Source organism: Pogoniulus pusillus, chromosome 20, assembly GCF_015220805.1.
Source record: "Pogoniulus pusillus isolate bPogPus1 chromosome 20, bPogPus1.pri, whole genome shotgun sequence".
Classification (NCBI taxonomy): Eukaryota; Metazoa; Chordata; class Aves; order Piciformes; family Lybiidae; genus Pogoniulus; species Pogoniulus pusillus.
The window spans coordinates 12,656,265-12,674,618 of record NC_087283.1 but is presented as its reverse complement, the minus strand read 5'-3'; the positions used below and the strand labels follow the sequence as shown (position 1 = coordinate 12,674,618).

The following is an 18,354-nucleotide window of genomic DNA, read 5'->3' as shown; positions in this document are numbered from 1 at the left end:
GAGCCTCAGTCACAAATTATCTTGTCATTCTGACCAAAACATTCTCCAAAAAAGCTTGACAAGTGCTAAAACCCAGAACATGAAACCATGTGTTGTTGTGAAAGCAAGATTCAGAAATGTCAATTAATTAGATTAAGAGGCTACTTTTAGCTTTACTTGTGTTGCCAAATAACCCTTAAAATATGCATAGCAGTGGAAGTCTACCTCAGCAATACAGTACTTCTGTGCAAAATAAAGACAATGGATCTGGTTAATAGAGGGAATTATTGTATCTGTCATTCAGACAAGGAGAATGATCTAGAAGCAAATGTCTTGCTTCCCTTTCCACTGCATGGATTCACAAGCAAGATAAATTCTGCCACTTAGGAGTTTAGGCACAATTTTTTTTCCCTCTGAAATCTGATTCAGATTAGAAAATAAAAGTCACATCACTATTATACATCTCCATAAGTAAAATGGATTTCTAACATCACTTTCTGTGTAGCTGTCTCTCCCCTCCCATAAACTATCATCCTTTATTTGCATCTTTTAAGTTCAGTTTAGGCAAAAAGAGTGGTAAAATTATGTATATATTTATTCAACTTTCTCATGACTACCCCTAAAATTTTTATCTTTAAATAATCCATATCCTTGGTTTTATTTACACTATAAACTCTTCCTATATTTTAATGGTATGTTTGCTTTAAAAGGGGTTGTTGGCTTTAATAGCTTGGTTATTATCTTTGTAAACTAACATTCCACATTCCTCCTAACTAAATCCTAGCAAATCATCTCCACTTGCATTTGGAACATACATTCAACCACTGAAAATAAAATTTAAGCCAAATAAATGCTCTGTTCAAGTTAATATACAGAAAATGAATAGTAAACAGAAATGAATTTTGATGGATTTAACAGTAGATTTGTTAGTGGCAGAAGGGTCGTGATATGTAATACACCCAAGAGAATGGAATTAAGTAAACTCGATTTCCTGTAACCCCTATCATTTGCTGTTACACATTTTAATACTAGAACATCACATCTCTTTAGAGAAAAAAAGAACTGCTTGTGTTTTTATAAAACATATCACTAGTGACACGGATCAGTAGAAAGGTAGAGGTTAGCACACATATAGGTGGGTAAGTATGCAAGGAAAATAGGAAGGAGCCCAACGATGGCACATCTGCAGCTGCAGAAAGTCTGTAAGCCTCAGGTTCTGCCCCAGGACAAGACTAATTTACACCACAGGAGAGCCTTGGCTGAGCCTTAGAAACAATAACTTGCAAGATGCTAGCATCTCATTCCATTTTCCATCGAAATACATCAAAATAAATATATTTTCTCATCTTTGCCCTTCCATCCTGTCATTTCCAATGACCTTATTTCTGGCAAAGCCATCATTTCTCAGGTAGAATAGTTGTGGGCACAGCAGAAGACCAGGATGTAGAATTCAATATGGTACACAGTGGATAGACTGAAGACTTTGAGCCATAACCAGTCTTTGAACGACATTTAGTAACTCAGATAATGAGTTTGGCCTTAAGCTGTAATTTCAATTCTTCATCTTAAAAATTAATAAATAATTATATCTTTATTTTCCTTTCTTAACTAGTCATGTTACAAGTCATGGTTTCTAGCCACTAGCCCCCTTCCTCCTCAGCCAGAGCCTGTACCAGCCAGTACCTGCGCTCTGGCCTGGACTTACTCTGCTAAGCAAATCTTTCTCCTTTTCCACTCCTAGACCTTTCCTTTCCTCACAAGGAACTTAGATCATCTTTTGGCTGCTGGCTTGACCTGCAATTAAAAGGTGGCTGCATGTAGCCACTTCATGTTGCTGTTGAATATGTACTTTAAAAGGTAGCAACACATTAAAAAGAAAACAAACAATAAAAACCCCACAACCAAAATATCAAACCAAACCAAATTAAAGCAAAAGACCAAGACAGTACTCCTAATTCTCAGATTTTCAGACACACCATAAACTATTTTTAAGTTCTCTGGCCAAGGCTTGTTAAAAACAGAACATCCTGAATGTTCTAAAAAACTGTAGGAGAAGCAGATGGAGGTATTTCCTTACAGAATAAGCCTTAAATCAAGTGTGTGTGAGAAATGCAACATATTATCCACCAAGTATCAAGGCAAAAATTCATGGTATTAGAGGCACTCTGGATGCAGAGGTAGCAGATGCTGTATCTGCAACATGCCTTGCCACTGGCTGAGCTGTCTGAGAGGTGGTAGTGCCTTACCTGGTCTTCAGCCACTTCCCAGTGGTGCAGTGACCTCTCACGTATCCTGTGTCCTCTATGTGTATTACCTGCAGATAGTTTGAAGACCTCAGGACTTTTCAAGGATACTTAAAAAGATGTTTTGGCACTTAAACCCTTATCTTTATGTCTATGCTTAGAGAAGCCCCATGAAACTGCAAGTCCCGGATGAAAATAGGGCAGTGAGGACTAAACTGAAGCAAAATGGAGTAAGAGGTCCCAAAAGTTAACATGCTGTGTTTATCTCAAACTTACTAACATTCCTATGGGACTTTGAAACACTTTATTACTGATACACGGGGTTGTGCTGCTGCAATAGGCTTCCCTGAGGAGTAACTAGAACTCCAGCTGCACTGCAGGGTATGTTGTAGTACTACTAGGGTTAAACTGCTGTCTTACCCACACAATGTGCATATTACAAGTGTAAATGAGGGAGCTCACCTGAGAAACCTGAAGTCTGCACTGAAACTCTGAAAAAAAGTTTATACCATTAGTGAAAAGGGGCAAAGAGCCTCTTTTTTCAGTTGCAAGCAACTAAGTTGTATAATTGATGTAGAGAAAGCTTGATGCCTCTGCCATTAAAAAGATGAGGCTGTGTCTAAAGTAAGTCTGCCTGCCAGAGTTACAGGAGTGCAACCTCACCTGAGCAGAGGCAGCAGTCAGAGTGTAAAATGGCAAAATGCAAGGCCATTCACCGCCTGTCAAAATTGGTCAGCAACGGCAACAATGATGCTGAGCCATGTAGGTCCCTCCCTCTGCTAAGGGAGAGAAAAGCAGCCCAAGAAAAGCCTGGCAAACTGAATGGTTCTGACAGAAGGGACATGAAAGCTCCATCAAAATCATTAAAATGAAAACAGTCGTTACCAAGACATGGCAGGGAAGTGGATGCAATTTTGCAGAGAAGAAATGTACTCTCTGCAATAGTCATGCCCACCTAAGATTTTCAAGCAGGATTCTGTGTTACGGAAGTCCTCAAAGTTCAACACCCAGCTATTCTGCAGCACAAGTAGGTCAAGAACACCCATGTCAGTTAGTCACAAGGTGCAGCAATGGTGACTGCACTCCCCCTCTAGTTGCTGCCTGCTTAACTTGTAGAGTTGTGTTCCTCCTGATAATCCAATCTCTGTGTCCCTTGCTGCGAGTTGAACCGATTAACTTTCATCCTGCCCTCGGTAGACACTTAGAACCTTTGATCAGCACCCATTTTATAAAAGCATGGCTAAGGACTATTAGCATGTCCCTATTCAGGCTTCCTGTTTCTAGACTAAACAAATGCAATTCTTTTAACTTTTCCTCATAGGTCATGTTTGCAAAACCTCTAATCATTCTTGTTGATCTCCTTTGGATTCTCTCCAATTTGCCTCCATCTTTCTTAATGTCACCAACTTCAGCAGAAGTTTTGCAGATTGGAGAATTGTTTCTTGCTGCAGAAGTCACCTGACACCCTGACCTTTAGCTTAGCAATGAGAAATAGCGTACAAGCTTCCTTAAAGAAAATGGTATTACATATATACTGTCATGTATACTTAGTGTCATGCCACCTGCTTGCCACATCAACCCACTACTCTGCCTTAACAGCAACACACAATAAAAATCCTGCCTCTTTTGTGAGCTGTTGTATAGACTGTCCTATTGTAAATCCCAAAAATACATGAAAGCACAGCTGACCTGTTTCAAAATTCTATTTTAAAACCTTATTTTTCTCTCCCCATCTTAAAAAGGCAAAGCAATTTCAAGGAAAAAAAAAAAAACCAGACCAACAGAAAACTGCAGAGGAAACAAAGAAAAAGCTGTATATTCACTCAAAGAGAGGTTAGACAAAGTTACAGGGGAGTAAGTAAAATAGCCTGTATTTAAAGGAAAGATAATGGAGCAGCAAACCTTTAACTCTTAAAATCAGTAAAAGACTTCTTCTGTGAGTCAAACTTCTCACAGGACTTGAAATCTTCACTGAAAACTATAAGGTCCAACAAGCAGCAATTTCTGAGACTAACTAGCAGGGAAGCTGGTTACACAGCCACATTACTCACCTACCACAGAGGAGTCAGTGATGTTCTCCAAACCACCTCTCAGCTCCTATTTAACTCAGCAAGCACCTACATTTCTGCCAGTTGGTGTGTGCCAAGGTCCCTGACTGCTGCTGATGAGGTGAGATGGTGGGCTGAGCTCTGGAGCTCAGCCAAAAGCCTGAATGCAGCTCAGGTGGCTGGAAAGCCTTCTCTAGAGCAGGGCAAAGTGTGAATGGCTCTGGCTGCTGGGCTGCAAGCTGGAATGCTGTGGTCCGTGATTCCATGAGAGGATTTGAGGCTGGGATGTCGAGCAGATGACAGGCAGCACCTATATGGACTCTGTTAGCCCACAGTGGTATAACAAGTGCTTTAGTTAGTCTCCAGAGTATTTAATTTCTAGGTACTTGGTTATGTTGCTGCATGTCTGACCAGCTGGGTGCTCCCAGCCAGGGAACAGCACTGTAGAGAAGAGGGTACAGGTGGGTCAGAAACCTGAGTGGCATGGTGCTCAGTGTCTCTGAGGGAGTTGTGCCCTTTATCATTACCCATACAACAGCTTCTTGGCAGAGATCTAAACAGGTCTGTAAGAAAGCACAGAAAATGGCCAATAGCAAGGCTTTTGGATAAGGGCAATGTGACTGCAGAACACATTGCTTACAAAGACAGGAGTGTGCCAAGGTCTGTCTGCATCCAGCAGTAGAGGGGTTAACACAGCTTCCAGAGTGCAGGAGCCAGGCTAAGAGGGAGTATTACACGTGCTGAGGGTGTTTCTGTGGAATCAGAACTGTTTACAATGTAATGTGCCTGCACCTGTGGGTTGGTGTGGGTTTTCCTACTGTTCAGTGCTTCCTGAGAAGCTAATATACCCTAGCTGATGAGACCACTGTTTTGATCTCTCCCTCCTTGGAATTTCTCCTAAGTGTCTTTAATAAAAGCCCTATTAAGGAAGTACAAGTGGGTGCTTTGTGCTTCTTCAGCACCTAATTTATATTTCTAGCATTAAATACTTGAACATGCTCTCTCTTCTTTCTTAATCCAATAATTTACAGCTAGAGACTTACAGAGATTTTGTATCACTTATTTTTGGGTTTTCAGGTGTTCTCTCACCCTGCCCAAATCTTAAAAGCCATACTGAAGCCCTGTCATTCCAATTATCGATGGTAACTAGTTTGTCTGCAGGTGATGGCTGTGTTAAAACACCACATAAAAAAGCAGCATGTGGCATGTACAAAATATGGGCCAATGAAGAAGGAAAGGGTCATGTTCACTCCCAAAAGTGGAGCAAGCATCTCCTGGGGGGTATACATAGATTTTGTTCAAGAGGGAGCTGGAGAATCTCATATATTTTGAAGTCATGGGGGGCATGAAATCAGCATAAGTTACAGCTGCCCTTAGGTGCTTTCTTTTGAGTGGTCAGTGCCACAATCACTCAGCAGAGCAGATTGATCTCACTGACTCTGGCAGAATTATAGAGGGTCTGTTTGCATGAACCACTGTTGAACAATTTATCTGATGTATTAATCATCTCCTAGATAAGAGCATCCAGACTCGATTTTTATTGTAATCCAGATCCCTCTTCTTGTCTTTTGTTGTTGGTGATGGTTTTTCAAGTGAAATTTTAAAATTACACCTACTTAGGGTTTGGGGATTTTTAAAGCATAGGATATCAGTGTCTATTTCTGAAGCACTGTGAGGTACAGGCTATCACACAGGAGTGTTCTGCAGCCTTCAGAGATGATGTTCAGAAGTGCTAGTTTCTATTTCCCTCTTCTGACAGCACCTCTGGTTGGGAAATTGATTTGTCTTCACAGTGGCAAATAAAAATCAAGACCCTATTTTCCTTTCATCTTCCAAATGTACATGTAAGAGGCAAAAGGCTAACATTTTAGCAGAAACTGGAAGAACTAGCATAATTCACAGTGTTGATGTGGATATTCTGCTCATTTCCAGTCATCCTCCTGTGATGCTATCTATGCTGCTAGTATGCTAGGTCAGGTAAGCTCTTGGTGTCCTGAGGCCAGTGTCTCAGTCACCTGGAAAATTTAGAGTTCCTTGCTATGCAGAGGGCAAGTCCTACCAGTATGAGCCAGACCATAGCTCTGGGGAGCCTCCTCTCTCCATATTGCACACCACTGTCTTCAGGAGACTTTCTTAGTCCCTTTCTTAGCCTTTCTCCCCACAGCTATTATAAATTGCTGGTTTTAAGTTTATCTGGTTCCCAAACTCTCCTCATACCTAGACAGCACTCAAATAACATTTTGCAGAATTTCTCCATCTGCTCTGCCCTTCTCTGCAGCTCTGCATCATGGTGTGCTCAACTTCCCAGGGCAGTTAACTGGGAAAAAAATGTGAAGTCCAGGGATGGCCCTGACCAGCCAGTCCCAGCCCTGCAGTGATAATCTGCTGCTGTTCTTCCTATTTGTCCTGTGCAAGGCAGCACTAGAGTTGGAGCTGCACACTGTAAGACTTGGGTAAGGCATTTCTTGTTTCCCAACTACTGGTACACCCCCAAGAATTACTTTTAAGTGGAGTTTTACCTCCAGTAATTTCCAGAGACATTAATTAGGGGGAGCCTATACTTCTGGGCTCCTCTAGACACAATCCTGTGATGAATTCATATTCTAGCACAAGCCAGAGTGCATGCAGAAAATAGTTCAGCTGTTTCAGAAGCACAAAAAGCAGTAACCTTAGCCTGAAACAATTGTACTGAACTGAAGCACTACTCTTCTCTTCTAGATCTACTTTTAAGATCCCTGTCAAAACAGCCCTTCAAACACATTTGATTGGGTTGGGGCTCATCATGCTGTCACCAACTCACTTTTCATTAGGCTGTTGCTCTCTGTTAGCCTAGCCAAGCAGAAGAACTCAAACACATGCACAAATTAAATCGACATCCAAACTCCACCAATATACAAAGCAATTTAAATGATATTCATTAGAGCGATGACAAGTCCTGATGAGGCTTTCAGGAGCGGAGTCCTTCAGCTTCTGCCGACTCGGTTTCATGGTCACTGAGGCGTAACTGCAGTGACTGTACCTCCAGTTTAGAGGAAAAAAAAAGCCAGGAACATGACTCCGCTTCCTGACACACCTACCTCATTCTCCAGCTCTGCACAGGTTCACCTCTGAGTACAGGCTTCAGGCTTTCCTTACAGTTCCTCACAGGCTTTACATTACACACACACACTTTAGCAAATCCCCTTCCTTTCCCCACCACCTACAAATGCACCGATTAAAAAGAATTCCATTTGCAAGTAATTTCACTTCACTTGGCTAGAAGGGTCACTAACTCACAATTATGATGGTTATAAACATGTCTCCAGTTTCCTACCATGCAAGAACGAATGTGGTAAGTTGAAGCTTAATAAAGGAGTTTTCTTCACTGTTCATTTATATTAAAGTTTAAAAGTTACCTTTTTTTACATTTTTGATATTCAGGGAAAAAAAAAAAAAGAAGGATAGATGGGCACTATCTTCTCCCCAGGGAGTGGAGTAGGGCTGACAAGTCTAATATAGGCTTTCACACAGTGCCAAATCATTTGAAATTCATTTCCCTTGTGACCAAAGTCCTTAATTCAGGCATTAAGAGGCAAGAAATCAGAAAATTAGCTCGCTATTTGGTTCCAAAGTCCATAATGCCACTTGCAAAGTTTAAGTGTGTCAAAGAAGAAATGTGACACTAGGAACTCAGCGGGTGACAAGAGCAGCACATAATCATCAGATATGGGAGACATCACTATTAGCTGTGAAGAGCTGCACCACTTGCCCCCAGCCCCTGCCTGGGAAACAGAGCCATGACTGGCACTGGCACTTTTTACTTCTTTATGCTTGCTCAAGGACAACTTTTTGTCTGTTTGAAACAGGCTAAGAATTTTTAAACCACGATATACAGAAAATGTCATTATAGTAGTGCTCCAAAATCTCTTTTTCTGGCGTAACTGCCTTAAGTTGTATTTGTTAATTTTCCTTTCTAAATACTCTTGCAATGAAAGATAGGCACATTGGTATGTAAGTATGATTTGCAGTCACAAATTTTCATTTCAATAACAGTTATATAGATCTGAACTTGGTAAGTGGTCTGGACGTAGCCATCCATCCCAAAAGTCTATCTGATTGTAATTCTCTTAAAAGATTATTTAACCAGAAGTGCATTTCAAGCTATAAATAAGGCAAAGTAACACAGCAACAGCTGCTGAGGAAGTTAATGTGTCCCACGTATATGTTGTAATATACTGCTGGAAAACAAACAAACAAACTACTACACTAACACATAAGCTGGATACTAACTGTAAAAGAAGATTGATTTTACATGTAAAAGATGAGTGCATGCAACACCATCACTGTACTAGATAATGAATACAGCACAGAAAGTGCATATTAGTAAAACTTAGTGATCTTTTCTTCATGCAAAACATTCAGTTAAAATTATTGCCCCAAACCAAGGCCTGAAAACAGACCTGTAACCTCACTGATTATTCTGCTTTCAGACATGTATAATGATGTGTTAATACATAATTCTGTTCCCTTCCATAGATGACCCTGAACCTTTCTTCCTTCCTTGGTAAAAAAATGAATTCTAATGCAAACACTCTTAAACACATACAAGCTTTTCATTATTATAGGACAACTGCTGAAAACTCAACAGATTTCACTACCACACCTCAAAAAACAAAGCCACTTTCATATTCCAGTGCAACAGTTACTGCTCTCTCACTTACCTGCAGCTGGTCAGTAGAGGGCTGGAAGGCACGTCTTGGCACAAAGGCACAGGAGAACAGAAGGGGTTTCTGTTGTTGCTTTTGTTTGTTTCTCTGGAGAATATATACATTTAAGCAGCAATACTCAAGGAGTTAACACATTTCTACTTCCACCACTAAAACGCTGACTGCTCGGTAGAGTATTAAGAGCTATTTCATTCTCTGCTAAGAAGACCATCCAGTGACTTTTGAAAAGGTGAGCAGTCTTGAAATCATTTATTTTCCTACTGTGTTTAACAAATTCTAGGTTTATGACCATTCCCTGTATTTCAGCTCTGTGGAGCAGCACAAGTAACAGGCTACCTAGCAAAGCTCCAACATATTCTTGTAACATAAAGTAACTCAAAGCAAACTGGCAAAAATAATTGTAGTAATTTGATCTTTTCCTAGGAAATGCATAAGGCTCTGTGGAGGCATATTTTAAACCACAAAATTGATTAAGTTTAGCTTTATTACCAGTTGTCTCTGTTCCACTGGCACTACAGTCACTTCTTTTTCTGCCGCAACTGAAATAAGAACTTGCAAAGTTAGAAAAGGTTCTTCCCTTCAACACCTGCCACTGCTTTTTTTTTAATCTCAAAGTATAGCCAATTTTTTTTTGCTGTCATAAAATGGAGAGTCATATCTATGTCAAGTTTTATATAGCAAAACAGATAGCCATATCTAAATGCACTGGAGAACTCCCCTATTGGTAACGCTAACCTGCCTCAGTTGGGCTAGAGGTGCAGGGCTTCCCACAAAAGTGACTCTGTACTCAAGACAATACACATTTGATACGAAAATAAAAGCTTCTAGGAAGATTTCAGTTTCAGCCACGGTTCCTTACACTAGCTTAAATGTCATCTTTCAGTTAATTATAGATTTCTTACTCACTAAAACTTAAAGATACATTCACTGAGCTTTTTTTTTGCTAAATGTTGACTCCAGTGAACAGCTCTCTAAGATCTGGCATATTGATTTCTTGTTGTGAAGTGAGCTGTTCAAGCTCCATTTAAGATTTTCATCTTGCATGTAGCCCTGAGCACATCATAGCACCATAAATTAGTTAAATTGCACATTTATCACAAATGTTATTTTAAGATACTGCGTAAATGTGATGGCTGGAAGATATACAGTATGCTGCAACAAGCCACTACTTGGGTGGGGTTAGACCAGGGTCACCTTTATACACCTGTGATTTAAAGCTCTTCTCACCCCAGCGCAATTTAATTTTTGAACTCTTTCTGGAGATATTTTGTTTTCTCCCTCACTGATCTGCATAGTTCTAAACAAAAGACCAAATGCAAAGCAGAAGTCAGAACCCATATGCACATTTTAAAACCCTACATCCATACCTTTGCATTTGTCTAATAGGGGGAAAACAGTAATTCTCCCAACATAGCTAGGCTGGCGATTTGGTTAGCGCTAATAGTTACCATGCCAATATACATACCGCTGTATGGATGGAAAGAACATTACTTCACCGAGTCTCTGAATTCTTTACAACATGCAATCACATTGATATGCCAGTCCTGGAGGTGTACTGAAACACAAGCTGAACTTTGTTTTAATAAATTTGGGATACGCAGATGCTGTCTAGCCATTCATTTGCAAAGTTTCAACAGTATTTAAAAGACGTATTAAGAAGTCATTTCTGGTGCACACTAAAAGACATGGTCACTCCCTGAATTTTTAGCCAGTACATCTTCTTACTGAGCATTTAGATCTAGGTTAAGTCAGGCCCAGGAACTGGCTTTGACCAGACTGAGTGCAGGTATTTGATATATTTGTCTGTATTTTAGAAGTAGGAACATGGCAAAAGACTCTGTAGCCTCTTTGCTTTTACTCCCCCCCGTGTCCCAGATAACAGTAATGCATACAGAGCTTTTAGCATTACTATTATAAGTCAATTGTGAATCTTAAAAATACATTGATTGACAATATATGCAATAATCTGCCAGTCTCCTTATGTGTGAATTTCTGGGTTGCAAAAAAATTACTGTATTTAAGCCGTTAAAATTTTCAAAGGAGGAATTCTGTGCTGTAGAGGTAAAAAAAAAGTTTGGCTGCATTTAGACTGAGATCATCTATTTGCAAAAAAATTAGTAGAGTGACCCAGGAGGCTTCATGAAAGACTTTAGCTAGCCACGTTGCCTCTCCTAAGTGAGGGGAACTCCTGGGATGGCATAATCAACCAGTAAAATGGCATACAGTAATTTCACTGCTGGAATCTCAGGTGGGACCATAAACACCGGCACACAATCAGGTACATTAGTGAGTCAAAAGAGAAGGAAAAAACCCAGAGCCCTAATCACTAATCCCATTCAATAGGTCTGGTCAGCAGTACTCACTACAGAACGAACAGAACACTCCAATACATTTCTGAAGACATGGTACCAGACTTTACAGTTACAGAGAAATACGGAAAGAAAAATGGCAGAAAAGAGGGAAAAAAAAGGTGGAAAGTCAGACAAACTGAGGCAGAAAGAAAGAACCAAAGATTTAATCAGTTGCTTACTGGAAGACATTTTTTTTTAATTAAGGAAACTGTACATTTGACATTCAGATGCTTGTTATTACTGGAGATATGATTCTTAAGTGCTGTAATGGTGGTTTTGGTTCCCATGTAACCATCTCCAGGCTCTGAGTTCACCTGTCTGGCAAAAGACATTATTTACATGCATAGTAATACAGGTGCTTCAGAGCTGCAAATTGTTGTCAATGGTTTTGATGGGATGACCTGTCAATACCAGTAAAAGTCTGCCATTACCATATAAATGCTCCCGCCTGTTTGCATTTGTTTGGCATGTGTTTATTTATCTTCTTTCCCCTTTTTGCTATTTGCTGTGAAGCTGTACAACAGCAGGCAGGGCCATATGAGGACTCACTTCAAAATCACGAAGTTTAAGTCCATTGTAAAATGATGGGTAGATGGAAAGGGATTTTCTAAGCAGTGAAATACTCACGGGTGGAACTTGGAGATTTTGCTCCCTACGTTCAGGGAAAGGTAGGAGCACCACTGTCTGCCTGGATCTGAATATACACAGCACAGCAAAACACCTATTTGCTTATAAACCCCCTCTTTGTCTTCACAGTCAGCCTTACTGATGTTTAAAAAGGACTTATAACGCTCATTTATCTTTTCCGGGGCGGGGGGGGGGGGGTGTGTGTGGAAAATCTGCTAATGCTGCCTTTGAATAAGTGCTACCCTGCTCTTTAAATGCTAAAGTTCACTAAAACTCCAGTGATTTATGTGCAGCTTTTGACTGCCAGCACCTGGCAGATGAAGAAACCTACTCAAGCTTCAGTCATAAACAGATAGCATACAATTTAATTTTAATGTGCTCGTTAGTCGTAGCACATTTCAGACATAATTGTGAACGCAACACAAAATTATAGCAAAAAGACAATTTTAATGCTGTTGTAGAAAAAAAGGTTATATGAAGAGTCATATAATGGTGCTTCATTGTCAACAACAAAACAGGGCACAGAGTGCATTACAGTGTCTGTGCTGTTTACATGCCAATATTTTATACATAGATTCTCATATGGTGTCAGCTGTCAGTTACTTCTGCAAATTAACTGCCAAAAATGGAGACGAACAGAATCACTTAGTGTGCTGGTAACCACGGGTTACCTTTCATATGCCTAAAGATAAAGCTGCAGTATGGAATCTTGGGAGAATAATTAGGCAGAACAAAACAGAAAGTTACCAACTGAAATAAAAAGGCATTCTACAATAGGAAATAACAACCGAGAGCGCTTATAAATAAGTAAAAGAGGTTATATCACAGAATGCCTCGTAACTTTTTAAGCAAAGTATTACAGTACAAACATTTTAAAGGCTTTATCAATGTTTAGGAAATACAGTACAAGTTTTTCAAATAGATTTAACCCTTTGAGCACTGAGTTTATTTTTAATTTCATCCTTTTTTTTTTTTTTCCTTTTCTTTTTTTCTTCTTTTTCTTTTTTTGTTACTAATAAATACCTTTAAAAGTCACGTTGTGCAAAACAGTTAGAATGCATGCCAGGAATGCAGTCCATGGCTTCTGTTTCTTCAGACGGTTTGAAAACAAAACAAAAACAACAACAACAACAAAAAGAAATCAATCAACACAACAAACAGATTATAGCAACACTAATAAATATGTATAATTTAAACATGAACCTCTATTAATATAGATGTACTGTAGAGCAAAACAAAACAAAACATACTTTGCTTTAAGAATAATGTTTCTGAATACTTTATAAATGTTATCTGTGGTATCTTTCATCATATAATTTACAATGTCTGGATTTTAAGAGAAAAAAAAGTTAAATCTAAAAAAAAAATGAAATATACACTATATATAGGTACAGTGTGTACCTGGGGCTTACCAGGTACCAAAGCCACTGCCGCTAAAAATGCTGAGGGAAAAGAAAATGGCATTAATCACAATCACATTTTCAATAAGAGATTTTGAAATCTATACAATATATACATCCATGTTTCAATGTGAAAATTATAGTTTTAAATTTCAAGGTGTGAGACACCTCTGCATAAATGGAGGTTCATATTACTAATTGGAACTAAGCTGGTAAGGGTTGAAAAACCCCACATCTATTACATTTTTACCAAATTAACGCAAAAGTGCTTCAAAGTACTCAGAGGGCTAAAGATTATAGGGTGAGAAATACCAGCACACTTAGGTCACATGAAAAAAGTGCACCAGAATTAGTTATAAATGTTTAATTAAACTGTCTGTTAATGCATGCAGCTTGATGCATCAGAGGGATGCACAGCAACTAAATCCAATTTACACAAAGTTCCAAACACTTACCACTGCATTTTAACCTTCATATTTTACCAGTAACAACAGCTGATTATGCACCTCTATTTAAACACTGTACAGTTATACAAAACAGTTCAGCCCAGAGCGACTGGAGTTAAAATAAGAACATGTGCCAAGAACTAAACAGTAGCTTTAAGGCGTCTTTGACAGTTTTCCTCAAAGCAAATTACAGTTATTTTAATCAAAAGCAAATGCTACTGCTTCTCTAACTCCGAAACATACAGAAGATGATCCTCTGGTGACTTCCCATGTGTTTTACTAAGATGAAGTTTAACAGCATGCTTGCTTGCAAAAGTCCGGTTACAAAGTTTGCACTGATAAGCAGTTCCGATATCTTCCTCTGGAGAGGACGTCACCAGTTTTTCAGATGGTGACTTTGCTTGTGCTATCTGATTGTTAATCTGTTCACTGGACAGTTTGGACAAGTCTCTTAACCTGAAACCCAGATGGGACTCAAGATGACTGATATAGGTTGAAGGAGTTCTGATCTGTGAAGCGCAGTCATTACAAAAGAACACTGGGTGTCCAGTGTCCAGGTTTTTAAGGAACTTAGTTCCCCCTGTCCTTCGGAGCTGGTATTTCACATTGGCTAGCCAGTGGCTAATTGTGGTCATTGAAAGTCCCGTAAACCTGGAAATGTGCATTCTTTCTTGAGGGCTCAAGTCTGACATGATGTACTTGCCCTCTGAAGTCTGCCGTAAACTAGCCGCAAACTGGGCCTGCAATATGAGCAAGTGCTGAGGGTTCCAGTTAGACTGACGTCCCTTCCTTTTCTGAGCTGGTGTACTCTCTTCTGGTTCCTCTATTGTGGTACCATCAATGTCAGATTTCTCAGATATGCTGGAAGGTGTGGAAGATTTTGATGTGTGACTTTCTGTCAGGTTCTTCAGCATATCAGATATATCTGACAAGGCATTCTCGCGTAGCGGCGAGTTTGACATGAATGACACGACTGCAGATGTCTTTGCTGTTGTCACTGTAGATGAAGAAGATGCAGAAGATGTCGATGTGGATGACAAAAGCGCTGAACCCAAAGAGCAGCTTTTGTCACTCTTGCCTTTCGTCAAATCTATGGGTTGGTCATTGTTGACGTGATAAAAATAACGGTCTAAATGGTCTGGTTTTTTGGACTGTAGAGGTGGAGTGGCCACTGCAGCCTTTTCAGCCAAACTGTTGCTCATTTTAAAAAGCATGCTCATTGGATCCAAAGCAGGCAAAGATGGCTTTGCTGCCTTCCCAAGGTGAATATTCATGACAGACTGCAGGGCACTTAATGGATTCACAAATGGCTGTTCGGGAGGGTGATCAGTAATGATAGCTGTGCTGCTACTTAAAGAACTTACAATGGACTTCACAGGCTCTTTGCCGTTTTCCACAGGTTCTGTGGTTGGACTGTCCTTGCAACCATCTCTCTGAGGGACTGGACTGTTCTGCTGGCTTTTGAAGCCAGCGTCATTGGAGGACTCCATCTTAAGAGGTTCACTGACTTCACTACTGCATGGCGAAGGTGTTGCACGCTTCACCGGTGAAAGCTTTCCTTCAGGCTCTTTCATTTTTTCCTCCACTTTAGCCACCTTCTCGGTGACCTTCTTTACCAATTCTTCCATGGCATGAAAGTTCGTTTTTGGCACAGGTGAGGTCTGGCTGCTTGGCGGAGACACTAAGGGCTGGTTTTTAGTTGGTGATACTAGTTCATTGTTTCCAAACATAGGTTTTAATGGGGTACTCTTCCCAGATGAACCCAAAGACAGCTTCATCATATTTGGCAGCTGATAGGCAGCATGAATGCTGGGGTAGCCACCCCAGCTTGGTGTGCCATTCTGGGCTTTGTTTATAGCCGATGTAACTGTGTTTTCTAAAGACTTCAATATATCTAATCCCCCCTTAGGGCTTTCTTCTAGGTCATTTTCGGTCAAGTAATGGTATTTTGAGGAGATATCATACTTCTCCTCATCTTCACTTGACTTCTCTTTGTCTTTCATTTTGTCATCAGCAATACCTCTTTCTTTATCTACTTCCTTTTTTATTTCAACATTTAATTTAGGGGAGACACTAGAAGGTGTGTTGGAAGGAGACGTAAAAGTGGTGGCAGCTAATGGCACAGACTGGACTTTCTCATCTACTAAGGACGTTATTGTTGGTGTTGCTGGGGCTTCTATGATTGGCTTCCCTTTTTTCATGGCAGAGTTAGTGACTTTAATAAAATGTCCTGTCACCATCATGTGAGCCGTGAGCTCCTGCAGAGTGTCATGTGAACTTCCACACTCCATGCACTTCAGAATTTGAGATTTCCTTGCCTCGAAGTGCCAGGCATAGCTGGCACCGTTCTGGTGACCGTAACGATTATTTGGCGTAATATAAGGATTAGAATTCTTCTGAAGTGCATCGTTGGTATCTGAGATTGTTGCTTTTGGTGTCCCACCGGTGGAGTCTGGAGAACTTGGAAGTTCGAGTTCCAGCGATGCTTTCTTTCTAGTGGCTGGGATAATTTTTGCTGCTACAGGTGTAACAGGTTCCTTCAGAGGCACTTTTTGGTAGTGTTTTGTTTTGATCATATGAACACTCAAATCCTGAAGAGATTCAAATGAATGACCACAGTACATACACTTTAATACTTTCTGGGCATCTTCTTTCCCTTCCATTTCAAGCAAAGAACGTTTACGAGGTTTGGACCATCTTTTGGGGTTATTGTTATCAGTTTCATGGTTGTCATCTCGATAATGTCCCGTTTCATTCATGTGCACTGTTAATTCTACTAAAGTATCATAGGCAGCACTGCAGTCTTTACAGCGAAATTTACTGGCTCCAGTAAATATAGAGCCATAAAGCTTACTGCTTTGTCTGTACAATTGAACTGTGCTAAAAAGACTCGGTTCAGGAAGAATTCTACTCTGAGAAACTTGCTGCAGTGTTTTAGCCATAGCAGTCTGGTGCCAGTCAAAGCTGCCACTTCCACAACTGCTACTGCTGCTGCTGCTACTACTGCTGCTACCATTGTTTTTTTCTGAAATCGGCTGGTGAAGGTTCAAATTGAGATTGGACCAGTAAGAATTGGAGAGGAAGTTATTATATACAGCTTTCATTTGTTCTAAACTATCAGATACAGTAGAGTCTTCCAGTGGTATTGAAACCTCCTTGGTCTCTTCCTCGTTTTTAATAGAGCTGCTCTCGAAGTCTGCCATGCGGTCACTCGTCTCACTGATATGTGACTCACTGTCCATTTCATGGCTAGAAAATTCAGCTGCTGGAGAGTTTTGGTAGCTTTGGCAGTTCTTACTGAAGTCTTTTTCTGGACATGCATATTTTGCTGAAGGCTCCCCATCAACTGCATTTTCATCTGTTTCTACATCTTCTTCCACCAGTGCAGCTGCTTTTAGTTCATCTGAAACATAGGCTATTATAAAAGAAGAAAAAAATGAGTTAGTTTCTGCTGATCATACTTTTGATTAAATGTTTTAGCCAAAGAAGTGTACTTATTTGTAAAATTAAACAGTTAAAATTTAGCGTTTCTTCAGAGCAAGAAAAAAAAAAATCTGCTCTTCAAACATAATTTGCCACCTTATTCTTCTCAAGGGGCAACAGCTTGAAATTAAAACTAAATTTGAAATTAATGAAGCACATTCTGGAGGTGGCATTCATTTCTAAAGTAATAAATTACTTGTATCAACCTCAGAGACAGCAGTTCCTGTCTGTCAATTAATATGTCTTATGCTTCTCCTACCCCTAATGCATTTCTTAACAGACAGATTCACAATTTAAATTAAGCAAGCATTTTTTTGCTCATTACAGTTTTGAGACTCGATCTTTAATAAATATAGCAGTATAACAAACATCAAAAAATTCTACAAAGTAAAAAAATCCCCACTTACACTAATTAATAAAAAGGGACCTCTTTAAAAGTATCATTATTAGTAGCTTCATATTTTAGAGGGAGAGGTGATTTAAAGTAGGTGACTCAACCTTCTGAAACACCTCCCTAAGAGCGATTCGCCGATACTCGTTATGGGTGTGACAAATGACCTGTTCGTATTTAAACACACCTTTCTCAACAAGAAAGTCCATGCAGAATTATGTCAGGAGCTAGTTCAAGAAAATTGGTATGCTGTACTCATTCTTGCTGTATAAATATACACAAGACCTTCCAGTGGACCTTACAAATGTCAAAGTGTTTGCTCTTTAGACTACTTTGTCAATATTTACTCAGCATAAGCTATATGGACACCCAACGGGGATCTTGTCTTTTTTTCCTCCTTTCAAGTAATGCAACTGGTGATGTAAATCTAAGATACTCATCCTGGAGTGGATGGCTGGGAGCTGACAGTAAACAAAGTGTTTTTTTCCATGGTACTTCTATGCACATGCTCTATGTATATTAACTACAGCTAATTTTTTTTTTCTTTTTAGGCAAGAAAACTTGGGAAACATTAAGAGCGAGATTGTTAAATGCTCATAATTATCTAATTCTATATTATCCATAGCAAAAATAAACTTCACTAAGTACGATTCAAAATTTACTTGCAATCTCTCACAAAA

The 18,354-nt window shown here is 39.7% G+C and overlaps 1 protein-coding gene and 1 long non-coding RNA gene across 5 annotated transcripts in view; both read right to left on the bottom strand.

Annotated features, from left to right (window-relative positions):
• Window positions 1–4,351, bottom strand: part of LOC135184467 (uncharacterized) — a 125,938-nt gene extending 121,587 nt beyond the window's left edge. For all 3 annotated transcript variants that reach the window (XR_010306043.1, XR_010306044.1, XR_010306042.1), the window contains exons 1-3: window positions 4,274–4,351; window positions 2,685–2,713; window positions 2,226–2,293 (exon numbers count right to left, since the gene is read on the bottom strand). This is a non-coding gene — a long non-coding RNA (uncharacterized LOC135184467). The remainder of the gene's footprint in view (window positions 1–2,225; window positions 2,294–2,684; window positions 2,714–4,273) is intronic.
• Window positions 4,352–12,381: 8,030 nt separating this feature from the next.
• TSHZ3 (teashirt zinc finger homeobox 3) overlaps window positions 12,382–18,354 on the bottom strand; it is a 66,182-nt gene continuing 60,209 nt past the window's right edge. For both annotated transcript variants that reach the window (XM_064160267.1, XM_064160268.1), the window contains exon 3: window positions 12,382–17,215. In XM_064160267.1, the coding sequence (XP_064016337.1) occupies window positions 14,016–17,215 (3,200 nt within the window). In that variant the 3' untranslated portion in view covers window positions 12,382–14,015. The remainder of the gene's footprint in view (window positions 17,216–18,354) is intronic.